The sequence below is a fragment of the Pan paniscus genome, chromosome 1, assembly GCF_029289425.2.
Source record: "Pan paniscus chromosome 1, NHGRI_mPanPan1-v2.0_pri, whole genome shotgun sequence".
Classification (NCBI taxonomy): Eukaryota; Metazoa; Chordata; class Mammalia; order Primates; family Hominidae; genus Pan; species Pan paniscus.
Genome location: NC_073249.2, coordinates 70,854,488 through 70,874,551, shown reverse-complemented (window position 1 = coordinate 70,874,551; position 20,064 = coordinate 70,854,488). Strand labels below are relative to the sequence as shown.

Genomic DNA, 20,064 nt, shown 5'->3' with positions numbered 1-20,064 from the left:
TAGAATAGTTCTTGATCTTTTTCTGTGAAATTTCTCAAATATATGGGACTTTATCATTGGAGCTATTAAAAAAATACAACAATCTATACAAACAATATACAACTGTAATTTTCTAAATTACCTTCAGATTCACGTTAAAGTTTATCTCAGTAATGTCCTTCTAGAGTTAATTTAAATTTTGCTGCCATGTGGCCTTAATTTACCTTTAAGTTATTTTCAGCTTAATTTTTAAAGTTCTGGTTAAGATGTATTTTATCAGATAATTATTTATCACCTTTTGCCTAGATATTCCCATGTTGCCTCATGTCCAAAAATATCTCAACTCCGTTCAGTATATAGAAGAACTACAAAAATTTGTGGAAGACGATAATTACAAGTAGGTTGGATCTTCAAAAATGGTTTGTATAACTTTGTCCTGTCCTCCACCTTTCTATCCCTATGTATTTAAACATCTAAATCCTACATGGTATCATACAAAGGACTAATCCAGTGGTTTACAGCAGTAAAGGTACTAACATGTATTACTTCTTAATCACTTATTATGATTGAGCCAATATACAAATACCTCATCTGTTCTTTTTAATATTTTATCTCTGTTTGTAGAGAGCTAACGTTTGATAGTTCTAATTTAAATTTCCTTTCCCCCATATTCAATCATTGAATCCTTATAGAATTTGTCTTTTAATAGACAGAAAAATTAATGAAACTTTTTAAAGTAGAAAAATTACTCTTCTTTAATGCTAAGTATTGACACATCGTTGTTTGTTTTTCATTGTTTTTGCGGATTGAGAGACTATTGGTCCATCTTGTCTCAGGAGAAGAAACCTTTCTCCAATGTAGCAGAATTATCCTTTTCCCTGTATTATAGCAAGTTCTTTATTAAAGATTTTTGAGGCCGGGCACAGTGGCTCACGCCTGTAACCCCAGCACTTTGGGAGGCCGAGGCGGGTGGATCATTTGAGGTCAGGAGTTCAAGACCAGCCTGACCAATATAGTGAAACACTGTCTGTACTAAAAATACAGAATTAGCCGGGCATGGTGCATGCCTGTAATCCCAGCTGCTTGGGAGGCTGAGGCAGGAGAATCACTTGAACACAGGAGGCAGAGGTTGCAGTGAGCCGAGAGTGCACCATTGCACTCCAGCCTGGGCAAAAAGAGCAAAACTCCGTCTTAAAAAAAAAAAAAAAAAAAGATTGTTTGAAATCATTTTTAAAATAGCTGATATCCATTTTTATCTCCTTATATCCACAGTATTTCCCAAAGATGGGAGAGGAAATTTTTAAATTATTAACCCTTTCATCTTTCGTTGATATCGTTTACATCAAAACTGCTGGGTTTTTTTTTTTAAGGTAGGAGGATAAAGAGCTTATTTCTCTTGAAGCTTCACTCTTTTCTTTTAGCTTCATTTGTTACTTTTTTTAAAAAGTTTACTTAGCTTTATTATCCCATTTGTTCGCAAGCTTTCAAATTGAATTTTGCACTTTCACAAATATTTTTTCCAATAAAAGGTCGTGTTTCAAAAATTTATCGAAGTGAAAGACTAGATTATTTTTCAGTGTTAATGCATTACATAGAAATATTTTTTATCTTCCTTTGGTAATGATTATTAACTTCCTTTTTCCAGATTTTGACAGTTTTTAAAAAATTTTGTAGAACAGAATTAGTCCCAGTAAATGGCTATAGAAATTCTGGAAAACATCTAGGAATAATTTTTCTAAATGCATCTAAAATTTTACTAATGTTTGAAAACACCTTTATTGCCATCTTCTCTCTCACACCATAATAGCAACACTGTATTTCTGTACCAATTTTCATTCTACAAAAAGTTTCTACATGGTTACTTACTTGAAAATGTATGAAGTCAATGAAGAAGCTTTTTAAGACTGGAGTTGTTTCACAAATCTGTTGCCCTAGGTTGTTTTTCAAGTTTGATGGTCTGTGTCTTATACTTACCACTATTTTTCCCTTCTCTCTAATTACTGACATAGAACTCCTACCTAATAAATACTTAAGTTTTGTCCAGTGAGATGTAGAACAGATATCTTAAAATTCAAAATGTGAGTAAGTAGCTATTAGTCATTTATCTGGCTCAAGAAACTTACTGAATTTAAAAGAATTTAAAGTTTATTAGATTGAAATGTAATCTAAGAAAATTTTGCACAGTTTATAGAGGATGGCAAATTTTTTGTGACTACTGTAAAATTATAATACAATATTTATTAAAGCTAGTTTTTACTTTGCTAAAAGGGTAGACTTAGCCAGTGAAGCCATGAGGTAGTTCTGACATTCTGTAAACTGACATATCATATAATGCCTTCATTTTTGTAGGAAAGCTAATGCCATTATACTGGTTTTTGTTTTCATGAGGAGCTAGAACCAGAGCAGCCCTTCCATTACATTGACAGATATTTACTAAGGTTTTGTTATAGGCCAGTTACTGTGCTAGTTGCTGGGATTATAAAAATAAGATACTGTTCTTGCCCTCAAGAAGCTCAGTCTAATGTCAGATACATCCACAAAACAGATGATTATAAAACATTTCAAACAGAACCATAATAAAGATATGCCAAGGATGCTATGGAAACATAGATAAGGGGGGACGTAACCTAGCTTTACCTAGGAAAACTAAAAGGAAATAAGAACAGCTTCAGGAGACAGCGTCATCTGAGGCTGAATCTTAACAGGTGAGTGGGAGTTAGTCTCACGTGAAGGGTAAGGAAAAGTATGCTGGGGATGGAATGATCAAAGGAATGGGATAAGAAACAGTGTCTTTGCATGGCGAACGATGAGTCATTTGGTGTTATTGGGACATCATACGGGACTAGAGAAGACATTGTTTTTCTTTTTCTTGGAGACGGAATCTCACTCTGTTTCCCAGTTTGGAGGGCAATGGCGCGATCTCAGCTCACTGCAACCTCCGCCGCCTGGGGTTCAAGCAATTCTTCTGCCTCAGCCTCCCGAGTAGCTGGGATTACAGGTGCCCGCCATCATGCCTGGCTAATTTTTGTATTTTTAGTAGAGATGGGGTTTCACCATATTGGCCAGGCTGATCTTGAACTCCTGACCTCAGATGATTCACCAGCTTCGGCCTCCCAAAGTGCTAGGATTACAGGCGTGAGCCACCGCACTCACTGACAGATTGTTTTTCTAAAAATGCAGTGTGTTGCCTGAGCCTAATAATTTAGTGTGTTTGAAAAATAGAGCATTTTAAGATGTCATTAAAATTATTAGAAAAAATTAGAAGAAAACATTTTTTAGAAAAAATGCCTTTTATGACGAAAAATTTGTAAATAGAAATGGCATGTCACTTACAAAAGGCCTGTTTTGGGCAACTTCATCTACATAGGCAGCCAGTATAGATATTGCAAATTACATGTCTTTTGATCAGGATGAAAATTCTTCTGGGTGGTTTTATTTTAATACTGAACATATCTGTTCTTAATGAATCAGCATCTCTATTATTATGTGGTGCTTTGACGATGTTGTAAGCAGCTGGCACTCAGACTAGCCTTCACTGCTTTTTAAAGATGCCTCTGCTTTTTATATTGCTGTCAGTTTCTAGGTGCTACCAATAGCAATGTGATTCACCCAATAAGCTCCCTTTCTGTTCCTTTCTATTTTGGTGCCATTGGGAAATGGTAGTTATTTCATTTACTACTTTTCTTTCATCCACTAGACTGTAAGCTTCAGAAGGACAGGAAAACCATGTCTGCCGTAATCTCTATTATATTCCAGTTCTGAGCACAGTGCCCAACACAAGTGTTCAGTAAATATTTGTCACATGAATGAATGCAGTATAGTTTGTAGCCTAAATAATTAAACATCTTCATAAAAAGAAAAAGTCTGGTTAATCATTTATCTATTCAATATATGCATTTTATATTATCAAATAACTGGAATATAATTAATAACCTACAGTAGATTTATCATTATAAATGCCTCTTGTATTATTCAATTATTTTTAAAATTTTAGTCAGTAGAATACTAAACAGTTTTTATTAAATTTCAGACAGACTCAGCAATATTAAGCTTCGTGTATTACACCAAAGCATTTTCTACAACTACTTTAGTGTCCTGTTTTCTGAAATAGCTTCCACTGATAGAAATCATAATCTCTTTCACTGTGAAACTCAGAACTGGATATATTATCCTAAATGGAACTTAAGTACCATATAATAAACTCTGACTTAGGACAGGGACTTACTAGGAATTTTGCAAACAACATTTTTATTTGTATAGATCTTTCTGCTGAAGAGTTCTGTCAGCTGGTTTGTTAGATGGTTTTAAATAAGATGTTTTTAGAAATAATTTGCATAATATATTTAATAATACATATGAAAGTTTCTGAATTTAAATGTAAAGTATCAGTGTAAGCTCTAAGTTGAATCATCATTTAGTCATTCATCAAATATCTTTAAATGTGTTCCATGGTTTGGCAACTTTGGGGTAATTGGGGAGATTTTTGTGTTTTTAAATACAACTTTTTAATGTATTTTCCCTTCCTAATATTTCCTAAAATAACCATAAGATCAGCTTTGTATGAAAGAGATAAGAGACTTAACATCTTAATTAAAAATTGCCCTTGGCCAGGCTTGGTGGCTCATGCCTGTAATCCCAGCACTTTGGGAGGCCAAGATGGAAGGATCGCTTGAGCGCAGGAGTTTGAGGCTTAAGTGAGATTCCCTGTCTCTTAAAAAGAAGATTGCTCTTGAAGAAAAGTATATAGGTCAGATTATTTCATAAAAATGTTTTTAGTTTTTTTGTGAGAAAATACACAACTTTAATCTTATTTTGTCAAATGTTAATTAATCATTGTATGTATTTTGTCTTTTTAAAATTCAGGCTTTCATTAAAGATAGAACCAGGGACAAGCACCCCACGTTCTGCTGCTTCCAGAGAAGATTTAGTAGGTCAGTACATAGTTTTCTCTTGTTACCAAATCTAAATCAGATAACCTAATAAGGAAGAATATACTCCAAAGTAAATAAAAACTTAGTACATCTTATACTGCATGTAAAATTTATTTTGATATTAAAATCTGTCCTTTCTGGGTTTTTTGTTTTTTAATTTAAAAGTTGCTGGCCGGGCAGGGTGGCTCACGCCTGTAATCCCAGCACTTTGGGAGGCCAAGGCGGGCGGATCACAGGGTCAGGAGATCAAGACCATCCTGGCTAACACGGTGAAACCCCGTCTCTGCTAAAAAAATAACAAAAAAATTAGCCGGGTGTGGTGGCGGGCACCTATAGTCCCAGCTACTCAGGAGGCTGAGGCAGCAGAATGGCGTGAACCCGGGAGGCAGAGCTTGCAATGAGCCGAGATCGTGCCACTGCACTCCAGCCTGGGTGACACAGCAAGACTCCATCTCAAAAAAAAAAATGTTGCTATAGTTTGTCAGTAGTGTACAAACAAGTATGCTACCTAATCAAGGAAAATAGATAGATGCAACAGATGGAAAATAATAGATAAGTAGTTATGAATATTCATTTTTGATTAAGAATGCACTGTCCTAGGCAATGAAGGTCGATTACACTAGAAATTTCTGTGGTCTAATGGGAAAGTCTACTAATTTGAATAATTATAGAAGTCAATTTTAGTGACGTAATTTTTTCAAATGTTCACTTTAATACTAGACCAAGTATTAAAAATGTAAAAATCATAGTTCCTTACTTTACCTGTTACATTGTAATGGGGATATTATGCATATACCACAAATAATTTTTTAAAAAACATAAAATTGTCATTATTTAAGAAATCCCTGATAAGTACCTTTTTTAAAATTCCCAATATAGGCCTTCGCACTAAGTTTCATGTATATTCTAAAAATATTTGATGGCTAATCTGATAAGATGTGAAGAAGTGGAGAAACAAACCATGACAATGTCTATGGGGAAGAATATTCCAAGCAGAAAAAACATTGCAGTTTAAATTTCTTAAATTTGCTTTTCTTTTTATTCTTAAAGTGCTGTTTTGCACTTTTATAATATTCTTTTATTTATTCCCATAAGCCTGAACAGTGTCAGTGTAGATTTAATTTCTGATTTGAGTGTTTGACCTACCCTACACATTCTTTATCTAAGAGGAAGTTGAAACTAGGAGTAAAGAAGTAATGTATAAAATTAAAAGAGCACTGAACCTAGGACTCAGAAGACCTGTGTGTTTAGTCCAGATTTTGTCTGTGATGTGAAAGCTAGTCTCTTCTAATTCTACTTCTTCCTATGTAAATGGAGAAAATATTTACACTGCCTCTACTTAGTATAAGTAAGATAAAAATTAATGGATTTTGTATGGTTTGGGATTTTGTGTTTTAGGACTTAGAATATATTTCTCATCTTCAAGCCAATTAAATAGAACTAACATCAGTACTATCTCAAAATTTGAACCACATTTAATATTTTCTATCAAGGGATTGAAAAATAAAGTAATCATTTGAAAATCTCTTTAAATTTAACCCTTAGGTCCTGAAGTAGGAGCGTCTCCACAGAGTGGACGAAAAAGTGTGGCAGCTGAAGGAGCCTTGCTCCCACAGACACCGCCATCCCCTCGGAATCTGATTCCACATGGACATAGGAAGTGCCATAGTTTGGGTTATAAGTCAGCATTTTTAATTTTATCTTTCAAATTTTTAAGTCTTTTGTAATTGGATTTATTGTCGATTTATTAGTTCAGTAGAAAATGGTATCCTTGAATAGTTTTCTTTTTTCTTAATAGCTGTTTTCTGATTCAGTAAAATGCCTTGTTTGCCTAAAAGCTTTTATTTCTTACTTTACCTGAATTTGGAAATGGGATTTTGTCAACAATGCATTTATATTTGGGGACGATAAATGAACATTACAGAGGGCCATCATAAATAAAATCAGGATAGCAATATACCTTTTTAAAGAAGTTATAACCTTTATATCAAGACAGTCATTGTTTGTCTTAACCAAAATAAGTCAAAAATAACAGCTATAAAAATTATTTTCTTTATTCCTAAATATAAAGAAAACTGACTTTTTGTTTAACTTCATTAGTTTTGCAGTATTGTTTTTTCAAAATGGGGACACATGTTCACTTTTGCCATGATTTCTCTGGAAATGTAATAACTGTTCTCCAAAAGTGAATGTAGAAACAATTTTTTAAACGGACACGAGGCTTAAAATGAAATTATTTTAAAGTATGCTCTAATTATATAGATAGATAGGGCCAGGTTTCCTAAAACATTTTCCCTAAACTGTTCATTTGAGGCTTTTATGGTAAGATCTGAGTATGACAGTTAGGTAAATCTTTTATGTCCTAAATCTTTATATAAAGAGCAGTTTTTAAATTAGTAACAATAATAAAAGATATGAACTTTTTTTTCTGTTTCCAGTTTCATTCATAAAATGAACACAGCAGAATTTAAGAGTGCAACGTTTCCAAATGCAGGACCAAGACATCTGTTAGATGATAGCGTCATGGAGCCCCATGCGCCATCTCGAGGCCAAGCTGAAAGTTCTACTCTTTCTAGTGGAATATCAATAGGTGAGAAATACTTCTCTGAGAGGGTTGCAATTTAACTTTAAATAAAAATGTTAACAAAACTTGGCTGGAAAAAAACCCCACCACACATAGAGAAAATTTGGTTAAAAAAACAAAGTAGCAGTTAAATATGGGATGAAGTTAATAATTTGTGATGGTTTTAAAAGTGCTTGCTGTTTTTAACTCCAGAAGGGGAAGCATTTGAAGAAGGTGGAAAAAGAACATATGGGCTGGTTGAATTAGTTAACTGCATGTGATTTGGATATGGGGAGGAGGAAGAGTGTGGAGTCAAGAATGACTTCCGGTTATTTGGGTTAAACAAGTATAATAGTTAGATGATGATGCTATTACCAAGGTAGAGAAGACAGAGTAATAATCTGTGGGCAGTGAAGCGTTTGTGAATTTGGGGAATCAGGTGTGTTTTGGACATGTTTAGTCCCTATGGAGATGTCAGGTAGGTTGTTGAATATGTGAATCTGGAGCTCGGGGATAAGGTCAGATCTGAAGATATACAAGAGGTAGCATATTTATAAGCCATGATTGGTTGAGGGTAAGAGAGAGTGTACATAAATAAAAAAACATTCTCACATTTAGAAGTCTGATTATTTTTTAAAAGAAGGATGAGTCATCAAAGGAAACTAAAAAGGAGAGATCAGTGAAGTAAGGGGAAAAAAACAAAAGCCCAGTAGATGAAGTATCTCAAGGAGGAGGAAAGTACTGAATGTGTGAATATCAAATGCAGAACAAGAGAGCTAAGATGAGAATGGGGAATTGACTGGGGGATTTGGCAAGATAAAAGTCATTGGTGACCTTGATAAGAGTTGCTTCATGGAAGTGTCAGGGCATGGCCTGGATTGGAGTAGATTTGAAAATGAGAGGTGAGGAAACAGAGATAGCTACTGTGAAGGAGAGCAGAAAATAGAGACCATATTAGAAAGGGATGTGAGATTAAGAGAGGGATTTGTTTGTTTTTACTTCCTAAACTTTTAATTTTTGAGTCTTCTAGATGAGCATTATTTCTTGTTACAATTAGAAATTATTCATATAGCCTGGGCAGTGTGGCTCACACCTGTAATCCCAGCACTTTGGGAGGCCCAGATGGGCAGATCTCTTGAGGTCAGGAGTTCAAAATGAGCCTGGCCAACATGGCAAAACCCCATCTCTACTAAAAATACAAAAATTAGCAGGGCGTGGTGGTGCATGCCTGTAATCCCAGCTACTTAGGAGGCTGAGGCATAGAAATCATTTGAACCCAGGAAACAGAGGTTGCAGCGAGCCATGTTCGCAGCACTGCACTACCCTGCCTGGATCACAGAGCGAGATTCTGTCTCAAAAAAAGAAAGAAATTATTCATATAATAGCTACTTTCATTTTTAAAAAGAAATAAAGGAGGAATATGTCTTCATCTATGATTAACTACCAGATTGTTCAAGGACTAAGCCTATTGTTACTAATATCTTAATCAATATTGGTAAACAGCCAGTAGAAGGAGATGCAAAAGGAGATTGATTTTCTGGAACATACTGACTTTCTTAGCCCTTGAGAGTTAAAATTAAATTATTTCAGAGCTCTCCATTACCATTCAGTAGTTGTTTATTCTGATAGTCCCCTTTTTATATAAAAATGCAAGTGATTAAATGATAAAATGTTTTAAAAAGAAGGCAAGTTTGTCACCTGAAATACCTCTTATCAATGTTCTAAGTTGCCTATATGCAAATACTAATCTCAGTATGAAGAATAATTTTGCAAAGGAAAGAACTTTTTTTCAGTCAAAAAATTTCTACACGTATGGAATTTGGCATGCCACTTAAAGCAAAAAGTTTTTAAAATTACAGCTCTCAAGTATATAATATTTTACTCTTTCTCATAAGTGTTATAATGAGAATTATTCTGTAGTTTATAGCTTTTACTTTTCATGGATGTCCTTTTGGCTACCACAAGATTATTGTTTAGTTATTTTATTGAGTTACAGTTAGTGTCTCAGTGTGGAGACTTTTCTCTTTTAGAGCAGATTTTTGCATTTGTGTTTATTTTTTAATTATTCTAAGGCTAAGTAAGTAAACAGTAAAAGATCATTGCATCCTAGTTTGTAAACTAAGAACATTACACATAGGCATTTACCTTCGAGGATTTTTGTTTTAAAGCTTTAACAATATGAAAAAAAGAATAAGTCTATTACCATAAGATGATAGGTGTTAATATACACACACGAGTTTTTCCCTTAGCTTTAACTTTTACATGCAATATTAATCTACAGTGAAGGCTTTGAAAATACTGTGGGAAAATTAACCAGTGCTTTGAACAATGGCCTTAAACATTTTCTAATGTGGTATCTATCCTAGATAATCTTGAGTAGTCTCACCTAGCTAACTAAGAGAAGCATATTCACTCTGAGCTTCATGCTTACATTTTCTACAAATAAGTTATCCTAATTATGCTTAAAGTTTCAGTCTTTACCACATAGTGCCACAAATCAAAAGATAATGTAGATAATGTACAAGACCCCACCACCACCACGGGTTACCTCTGGTTCTTCTGAACCATACAATACAGAAAATTATTTCAGTGATTGTTATCTCAGTTTATCCAAGGATGGTACATAACTAGTGCCATTGCAAACCCGTAGAAGGGTATTAATCCATTGTCTCTAAGAGAGACGAGTCTAATGGATACCTTACAGCATCCATTACAGGTGTCTGATGGATACCTTACAGCATTAGAATTTGAGTCTCTCAGAACCCTGCTCGTAAAAAAGAGTTTGAGTCTCTCTTCTTAGAACCCTGTCTGATAGACAATTTAACTTGACCTATTAATCATCCTAATTTTTTTGAGAGCCAGAATTACCTTTAAAGTAACATTTAAGTCAACTAAGCTGTTTTGGACTCTCTAAATTCATTCCCCATAGTTTTTTTGTTGGCTTTTTTTCCCCCTAGCTAATTGTAAACGTTCTGTTTGAAGACCATTTTATTTTAACTGATCTTTTGGCCAAAGAGAAAATTGTTGCATTTTTATAGCACCGGTTTTTGGTTTTTTAAATTTAGAGATTCCATCTTGTTTGTCTCTAGAGACAAATAATTGGATTTCATTAGGCTTTTTATACTTAGGGTAGTAATGGACTTTAATACAAAGAGAAAGAAGTATGCCATGAATCGTCAAGGATTTTATAATTATATTGGTCCTAAATTATGACAAACCTAATAAGAAATTTTGTGTTATTTTATGTTCTCTAATGGTAGGAAAAATTGTTTATTGACATAATGAATTTCAGCTACAAATAGGCAAGCAAAAATGTTTTATGCTATTTTGTTATTTTAGGTTGTCGTGTCAACTGTATTCCAATATATTGCAAAATAAACCTAACAGCAGTAATATTAGAATAAAGAATTAATATGTGGATATGTTCATCTACAATGCGATTGTCATTTTATGAGCATAGTTAATTAATTTATTTTTAAATTGTGAAATGCAAACTAGAGAGGTAATTCTGATGTTTAAAAAATAGAATAACTTTTCATTTTAGGTAGCAGCGATGGTTCTGAACTAAGTGAAGAGACCTCATGGCCTGCTTTTGAAAGGTAAGATAAATTGTCCATTTGAACTACTTTGAGTTTATTTTGTCTGGGTTAAATAATATAATACAAATTTTCAGAGATAATATTTACTACATATCCCTAAGCGATTAAGTTTTCTACTGGTAAAAGAAATTAGAAGTTGATATTTAAGTTTGGATATGTAAGTAATGAGAATGAATGATAGTCTTATCTCTAAATGTTTATTTGGTGGCATGACACATGTATTTGAATTTTAATACATTTACATTTATAACTTAAAAATAATAACCGATCATCGACAAGTAACCTACTTACATATTCAAAAAATTATTTCCTTAAGTTCTGGTTCATTTAAGTAATTTTAAGGCATTTAGTGGAACGGTCAACTTTATTCTCTGCTGCTTTGTCAAGGACAAAATGATTTAATAAATTTTAAATTATACAAGTAAAGCAAGTTAAGGTTAGAATTTAAATGGTCATAAACTCAAAATTTTCAGAGTTCACTTTTATACTGAAATACTCTAAGTTGTGCTCCCTTCTCCTTCCTTTGTTGCTTCAAGCTGTTAAATCTGTCATCTGCCTGTAGCAAATATCATACTATATTGAGGTCTAAGTACATATAAGATCTGAAGAATGTGACCAAACAATGCAAATAATTATTTATTAAATGTCCATTAGGATTCTTATGTTTTCACTGACCATTTCAGTTCTGCCATTTCAGACTCATAAGGTATTTGGCTCTTGACCAAAATAATTGCTCCCTTTTTTGTATATGAACTAAGTAACTAAATTTCTAAAAATGCCTATATTCATTACTCAAGCAGGTCATTTAGATTGAATGTTAAATGTCATATTAATACTGAAGTTGAAAATGTGTAATTGCATAACTCCTTATCAGTCACAATTTATAAAACAATTTTAAATTAAATTTTATTTGAAATCGTAAATTTCATGCTGTTTAATTGGAAAAATAGATCCTTATTTTTTATGTGACTTCATAAAGATTTCTCACTATTATGTGATTAAGATTTTGTTTATAAGTTCTACATTGCAAAGTAGTTTTGATCCTTTCTACTCTAATTATCAGTGTTCCCAACTTTTGTTCTCTTTGTTTTGCGGGATAATAATAAGTAAAAACAAATTATTTTTATTTATTTTTGTATTATTTTTCTTGCAACCTTTACTTCTGATCTGTTCATTTGGGTTTGCCTGAAATGTGAAAAACACAAGAATTGCCTTTGACATGTTGTCTGAATTTGTTCAAATTGTCTTTCCCTCTAGAAAGAACGTAAAACCATGAGAAGTTGATTATAGAGTGTACTGTAATCTTTATATTTAAAAAATATTGATTAACCAAATTGTTTTTTAGATTGCTTGACTTATGACTAACCAGAATGGTGGTGTGTTAAATAATCTGTTCTCATCCCAGCAGGTTACTTATGAAGACAGTATTTAATGATGTTACCTTCACGTCTCAAAACAATTTTTTTGCTTTATAACAGGTGTTTTGCTTTGCAGACATGTGTGGCTAAAAAAAGCTACTTTTCTTATGCCAAGTTTAAAATAGTGGGCTCTTAGAACATTTTGAGAACAGTGAAATGAATGCTGCCCAGCAAGATTCAGACATGAAATAATAGAAAGTGAATAAAGAACTAGGATATAAAGTACTACTCATGGATAGTGAACTTGAAAAATGTACTCTGAATGTTGACATACCATTTTCTGTTCTTATTTTCTAGACAGACATCAAATACATTGTCTTATTTTCTAGACAGAAATCAAATACATTGTTGTCTTTTTTTCTAGACAGACATCAAATACATTGTTTAAGTTGCTAAAATAATGCTTTTCCTTTAAAACATCATTTATCAACAGTGCTACTTTCGGGTTTTCCTAGGCAAAGAAGTATCAGTATTTTTATGTGTCTGTTTTTATTTTTTTTGTTTTTAACTATTATGTGCCATTTTGGATAAGTATTAACTCATCATTTTTATCATTTATTGGCTTTGTCAGTTAATGTAGAAATAATATAATGCCTATATTACTCAGTTCATTTCTTTTATTTACTATAAAGGATAAAGAGGAAAATAAAGTTTTCCTCATGAGTTTACAAGCCACATTGCTTTTAGGTGTCTTCATAGGGGCATATAATAAAAATGAATTACTTATATAAATCCGGGCATCATATTTAAACTAGAATCCAAGAAGTGGTATAGAAACGTAAGAATTTTTGAAGTATTTTTGAGGTTTTTTTTTATTATTTGGCTATAAATAGCTCTTTAATTCTTTTAGCAGATTTGTGAAAGTGAATGTATATGTAAATATATGGTGTGTACTAAATACCTCTAAGTATTTCTAGAGTCAATAGTAGAAGAAAAAATTTTTTGAAATCTATACTGCATGCTTTAAAAAAGAAAGAGGAACAATCACATACTATCCTTTTGTAAGATTTAGAAAGCTATATTACAAGAAGAAACTATTATACTGTTCTAGGTATTGATAATGACTGTGTGAATAAAAGTATATGTAATATATACAATTTATAATGGAATCCAACAGGAACAGATTATACCATTCTCTCGGCCCGGTGACAAGAGTGGCACGAAATGGCTATCGAAGTCACATGAAGGCCAGCAGGTACAATTCCCCTGCATTCAGGGGTCACAGAACTCCCTTATGGTGTTGGTGATTGGCTTACATGGGTGTGGTCTGACGTTATTTCTTTTCTTTCTCAACTAATTGATTTAAAAACTAAACAAATTACCTAGAAAAACTTTCTTTCCAAGATCTAATATGAAGATAAATTTCAACTATTCTTTCTGATCCACAGAGCTAATTGCTAAAACTTGCATCTTAATGTTACATATTTTAAAATGCTTCCAAGTTGGTAGCCTTTAAACTGCACCGGTCTTTCTAATGCTGATAGTTTTTGAATGAACAATATAAAAATCTGCTTCTTTTTTCATAAGTTGTAATCAAAGCATTTTCTTTGCTAATAAATTTATATTTGATTTGTCTTTTTAAAAAGTTTTTCAGATAAACTACAGGTCCTGAATGTAGACGAGTCTATTTCATAAAATAATCATTTGTATATTTAAATTCATATTCATTCAGTTGTTTGTCTGGTTAAACCAGGTCTCTTTTGGACTGTTATTAGCTGTGGAGGCAGATAAGGGTGGTGTATTGATTGGGAACGTGGGGTTTAGTGGTGATGGGTAATCAATTCATAATACAACAAAATACCAAACTTCAGAAGCAAACTTTACGTCAGTTTGATGGTGTCTAATCTCCGTGCATATACCTCCCTGAATATAAATAGCTCTAGCATGAAATTTCTACTGGTTTATAGGTTCTTAAGTCACTCTGAAGACACCTAAATAATCACAAAGGAATAAACTGGCAAACTTTAGTTTTCATTGCTCTTATAGGAATTCTGCAGCTCATGTCAAGTCACCAGTGACATTTTTATCAGCATGTATGTTTTATTGGCTCATGTAGAAATCATTAATTATTGTATTAAACATAGGACCTTAAATCAATTAGGGAAAGATATTAAAGTGTTGGTTATTTTGTGATTTTTTTTTTTTAAAAGATACGTGAAAAGGAAATCTTGAGTTTTGGGTTTTTTCCTTTCGTGGAGAGCTATTAGGCCATAATCACTTATCCATTGACACCATTTAAATGTTATTAAAATGTATTGCAGAAAGCTAGTTTTTAAAATATAGTATTATTGACTTTATTACTTCTTTCTGCTATTTTAGAATTAAATTAAGCATGTTTTCTTTTTTTCTTTTTGAGCTTGTATTTTTATTTTCAGTTTTATATATACTTAAATACTTTTAACAAATAGAATCCTCATTTTTCCTACCAGGACTTAAAGTTTCTATGGGGAAAATAAGGTTGCAACAGTGATGCAGTGTGGCATGTTAAGAAGAAAACAAATCTTAAATTTTTAATTTAATATTTACTAAAGTGAATTACTGCATTCTTTCTAAATTATACTGTTCAAATATGTAATAAAGTGTGTTTTTTAACCATCTGCTGACTTTAATAACTTTCTAATCAACTTTTTGTACAGCTTATAAATTTCAAGATTAATAAACCTTTAGAATTGTCAGTGTCTTCTCAGCTCTGAATAAAGTAACAAACTTTTAAAATTAAGAATAATTACATTTTATTTAAGTACCTACTTGATGACTATTGTAGACAAAAGCTCTTATGTGTTCTTTTCTTCGTTATTATAGTTCTGCAGAATCAGAAGATTTGGCAGTACATTTATATCCAGGAGCTGTTACTATTCAAGGTGTTCTCAGGAGAAAAACTTTGTTAAAAGAAGGCAAAAAGCCTACAGTAAGATTTCATCATATTATATTTTAATACACCTCTAAAAATATGCAAATTTATAAGACTCTGTAAAAGTACTAAAACAATTAAAATAAAACCTGATTATAGTAGACTTGAAATAATATTAAATAAGGTCCTCCCCTCTTATCCTTGGGTCATCCATTCCAAGATCCCCCGGGGATGACTGAAACCTCAGATAGTACCAAACCAAATTACCATCATTTGGAACATGTTTCTGTTCATGTCTTCCATCCACAAATATAATACCTTTTCTATCTTAACTAAGCACTTAACCCCACACAGTAACCATAACTTTTGCAGTTTGCAATGCTATAGCAAAACTAGCATGAATTTCTTTTTCCTTCTTCACAATTTCACAGATAGAAAATTTGTTCTTACCATGGATCTTAGCAACCTTAGCGTCTAATTTTTCTTTCCTTAACCCAAGAACTTTTCTTTTCACTTAAGGAAGCAGTGGGGAGTGGGACACAAGGGTAGCACATATAGTGTGGAGACGCTGGACAAAGAAAGGGAAGATTATGTCCACAGAAGCACAGAGCAGAACTGTGTGAGATTTTATCATGTTAATCAGAACAACACATGATTTTAAAACCTGTGAATTGTTTATTTCTCAAATTTTCCAATAAATATTTTTAGACTATGGTTGCCTGTGGGTAACTGAAACCACAGATAAGAGGGAAAATATTGTACACATTTGTTTCACCATGTTTTCTTAACATAAAATGTTATTATATGTGCCATATAGATTTCTGTTAAATCATGTGTTAAGGGTGCTTAAATCCTGTACTTTTTTTTACCCCCATTATAGTTCGTATACAAAATTATTTCTTAGAGAACCCTGAAAGTATATCATGAAGAAGTATTTTAGTATTAAGTTTAGGTAAAATAGAAAATAAAGAGTAACAACCCTAAAAAATGGAATTTGATTGTGTTTTATCATTTTATTTAAATTCCTGTAATACAGTTTTGTTTTCTACATAACATAGAACCCAAATATTAAATGCTTTCCAAACCCATGACTATATTGGGGGGGAAAAAAAGGAAGATTGGTGGAACAAAGCTCTTAATATGTATCAAAGAAGTTTCTTCTTCCTCAACACCAGCATAGTAGTTTGACTACTAAGGAACAATTTTTTTCCCTTTCTCAAATTTGAAATATAAAACCTTTGATATATATTCACACTTAAAGCTTTTGAAGATATGGGGGCTTCATATAAGTAATCTTATTTTGTTGTTTATATCACAGTAAGCCAAAGGCACATACAAATCAAGAATCTCTTAGGCAGGCTAGTGAACTCAGAATTGCATGTCAGTTGAAGCATTACCATACCTTTTGTGTGCCGGATGCTAGAAATAGAGCAGTGAACAAGGTGAGGCAAAGTGTCTTCCTCCTGGATTACATTTCAGTGAGGAGAAATAGAGAATAAGCCTTTAAAATAATGTCATAGGATACAGAATGATGGGGCAAGGAGGGATGCCACCATGGCAAAACATTTGAGCTGAGATCTGAATGAGGAAGGTGAGTTAGCTGTGTGAATATCTAGAGTTCAGGAGACAAGAAGGCTTGTGTAGTTTACGCATTGAAATTGGGGAAGGTGGAGGAGATCAAGTAAGAGGCAAAAGCTGGAGTTGTTTGATGATAAATTAAACATGATGTATGAGAGAAAGAGTGAAAACAAAGATAACTTCTAGGTTTGGGGACTGAGATGGGTGTATGTTGGGGACATTTATTGAAATGGGGGGCAGGTCAGTCTTGGCCAAGTTCAGTTTGATATGCTTATTAAACATTCAAGTGGAGGTGTCATTGTGGCTGTTGAAAAAGTATGGATCATGAGGTCAGCAGAGAGGTGGCAGGGAGAGAGATTTGGGAGTCATTAGCATACAGATAGATAGTATTTGAAATATGGAACTGGATGATAGATTATCTAAGAAGAAAGTATAGCTAGAGAAGAAAACAAGGTTGGAGATGGGGCTCTGTAGCATTAAAGGTCTCCCACAAAGAAGAGTATAAAGGAAAACTAAGGAACTGTTATCCCAGAAGCCTAGCAGTTACAGTACTTCAAAAAGCAAAGAGTGGCCAGCTGGGTCAGATGCTATTAAGAGGCTGGCTATGATAAGGACAGAGGCTTTGCTAAAATTACAATCATCAGTGACCTTGATGGCCCAAAAGCCAAATGAAATGAGTTAAGTAGAAAATGGGCAAAACAGAAGAAGTAGAGGCAAGATTTAGAGACACCCTTGCAAGAAGTTATGCTGTGAAAAGGAGAAGAGAAATTGGTTGGTGTCTGGGGAGTGAGGAGATGGGTCAAAGGAGGGATTTTAAAGGTGGGAGTACTATTAAGGTTCATTTGTATAATGGTGGTAGAGGGAGAGAGATTGAGAAGCAATGGAGTTAATTGCAAAAGCAAACTTCTTTATTTTCTTTTTCTTTTTTTTTTTTAATTATACTTTAAGTTTTAGGGTACATGTGCACATTGTGCAGGTTAGTTACATATGTATACATGTGCCATGCTGGTGCGCTGCACCCACTAACTCGTCATCTAGCATTAGGTATATCTCCCCATGCTATCCCTCCCCCCACCCCACAACAGTCCCCAGAGTGTGATATTCCCCTTCCTGTGTCCATGTGATCTCATTGTTCAATTCCCACCTATGAGTGAGAATATGCGGTGTTTGGTTTTTTGTTCTTGCGATAGTTTACTGAGAATGATGATTTCCAATTTCATCCATGTCCCTACAAAGGACATGAACTCATCATTTTTATGGCTGCATAGTATTCCATGGTGTATATGTGCCACATTTTCTTAATCCGGTCTATCATTGTTGGACATTTGGGTTGGTTCCAAGTCTTTGCTATTGTGAATAATGCCGCAATAAACATACGTGTGCATGTGTCTTTATAGCAGCATGATTTATAGTCCTTTGGGTATATACCCAGTAATGGGATGGCTGGATCAAATGGTATTTCCAGTTCTAGATCCCTGAGGAATTGCCACACTGACTTCCACAATGGTTGAATTAGTTTACAGTCCCACCAACAAATTTACAAGTAAAAAACAAACAACCCCATCAAAAAGTGGGCAAAGGACATGAACAGACACTTCTCAAAAGAAGACATTTATGCAGCCAAAAAACACATGAAAAAATGCTCATCATCACTGGCCATCAGAGAAATGCAAATCAAAACCACAATGAGATACCATCTCACACCAGTTAGAATGGCAGTCATTAAAAAGTCAGGAAACAACAGGTGCTGGAGAGGATGTGGAGAAATAGGAACACTTTTACACTGTTGGTGGGACTGTAAAGCAAACTTCTTTAAAAAGTGAGAGAGAGTTGGAATCTAGGGCATAAAAAGAGAGTTGAGTTTGCCTTTAGATAGAATCGGGGTTAACTATTCTTTTGTAGCTGGAGGAAAGACTGAGTATGTGGGTCTACAAACAGGTAGTTAGATGGAAGTGACAGGAGTATTTGAGATTAAGATTTCAGAAGTGATACAGCTCAACTCTGAGGTTAGGACTTTGGTTGAAGTGAAGTGGACTTGATCATTGGCACTTAGAATGTAAAGAAACTAAGAAGCCAGGAGCATTGTAATAGTATATTCCTGTGTTTGTCCTATCCAGGTAGCATCTTGGACAAAATATTGGGCAGCTTTGTGTGGGACACAGCTTTTTTACTATGCTGCCAAATCTCTAAAGGCTACCGAAAGAAAACATGTAAGTATTTGTTCTCTACATTTTTAGCGTGGTTTCCCAGACTGTTCATGGTTATAAAGAAAGCAGTCCTAATGGGATACAAAGGTTTTTTGGGTTTGCCTTGTTTTTTCCTATCTTCTAGTCCAAAAGTTTTTACATTTATTTCTTTTTTAAATACCATTTTTCCATTGCAAATGTCAAAACTGCACATTACGCTTATCTATTTTGACATCAAAGCTTTCTCAAATCTGGAGTTTCCTGTTCAATATTGTTCAAAACTATTGCCTTGGAGTTTCCTTTCCTAATCAGCAAAATGTGGAAATGTGGGACCAACATCTAAAGTTCTTTCCACCTCAATCTCTGGTTCAGTGATTCTTCCCAACAATGAAGAGGAATGATCAATTACAACAGTTACTGCAGTCACTTTCTTGTGCTTCATATTACTTAAAAGAAGCCTCTTTTCACCCTGTAGAATTTTCCTATAAATCTTTTTTGCATGCTGTTTTGTTTTTACATACCAGTGATAGAATCTTTGAAAGGAAGAATGATTTTCTATGTTGCATTAATAAAATCTGAGAGGAATTTTATTTCTAAGTCACATGTTTTGGGGGAGAAAAATTACGTGGTTTATCCTACTGAGGAAAGGTAAGCCAGTGAAGAAAAATTTAAGTCCTTTTTCTACTTAAAACTTAACCAAATGATACTGTATAATTCAGAGTAATTCAGAGAAACTCTTCTTTATTCTCACAGTTTTAGCCCTTTAATCAAACCACAAGTATAGAAAAGAACATTTTTGGTTTAAATGAATGTGGGAAGTACCATAAGATAGCATTGCCTTTCTTTATCAGCCATACCCACCACCTGCCACCCTCCTGATCATCATGACTCATTGTCTTGCTTTTCTTCATAGTGTTAGCATATATGTTTCCCTAATTAATCCATGGTTTCATTTTTTG

The 20,064-nt window shown here is 33.6% G+C and overlaps 1 protein-coding gene across 9 annotated transcripts in view; it reads left to right on the top strand.

Moving 5' to 3' along the window:
• The window catches only part of RALGPS2 (Ral GEF with PH domain and SH3 binding motif 2), a 187,106-nt gene that overhangs the window by 143,879 nt on the left and 23,163 nt on the right, over positions 1-20,064 (top strand). For 5 of the 9 annotated variants that reach the window (XM_003824699.7, XM_008978367.6, XM_055111054.2 and 2 more), the window contains 8 exons: positions 286-376; positions 4,843-4,910; positions 6,456-6,591; positions 7,349-7,500; positions 11,018-11,072; positions 13,608-13,685; positions 15,293-15,398; positions 19,037-19,129. In XM_003824699.7, coding sequence (XP_003824747.1) covers positions 286-376; positions 4,843-4,910; positions 6,456-6,591; positions 7,349-7,500; positions 11,018-11,072; positions 13,608-13,685; positions 15,293-15,398; positions 19,037-19,129 — 779 coding nt within the window. The remainder of the gene's footprint in view (positions 1-285; positions 377-4,842; positions 4,911-6,455; positions 6,592-7,348; positions 7,501-11,017; positions 11,073-13,607; positions 13,686-15,292; positions 15,399-19,036; positions 19,130-20,064) is intronic. The other 4 variants (XM_003824700.7, XM_055111072.2, XM_055111065.2 and 1 more) reach the window with 1 other exon arrangement.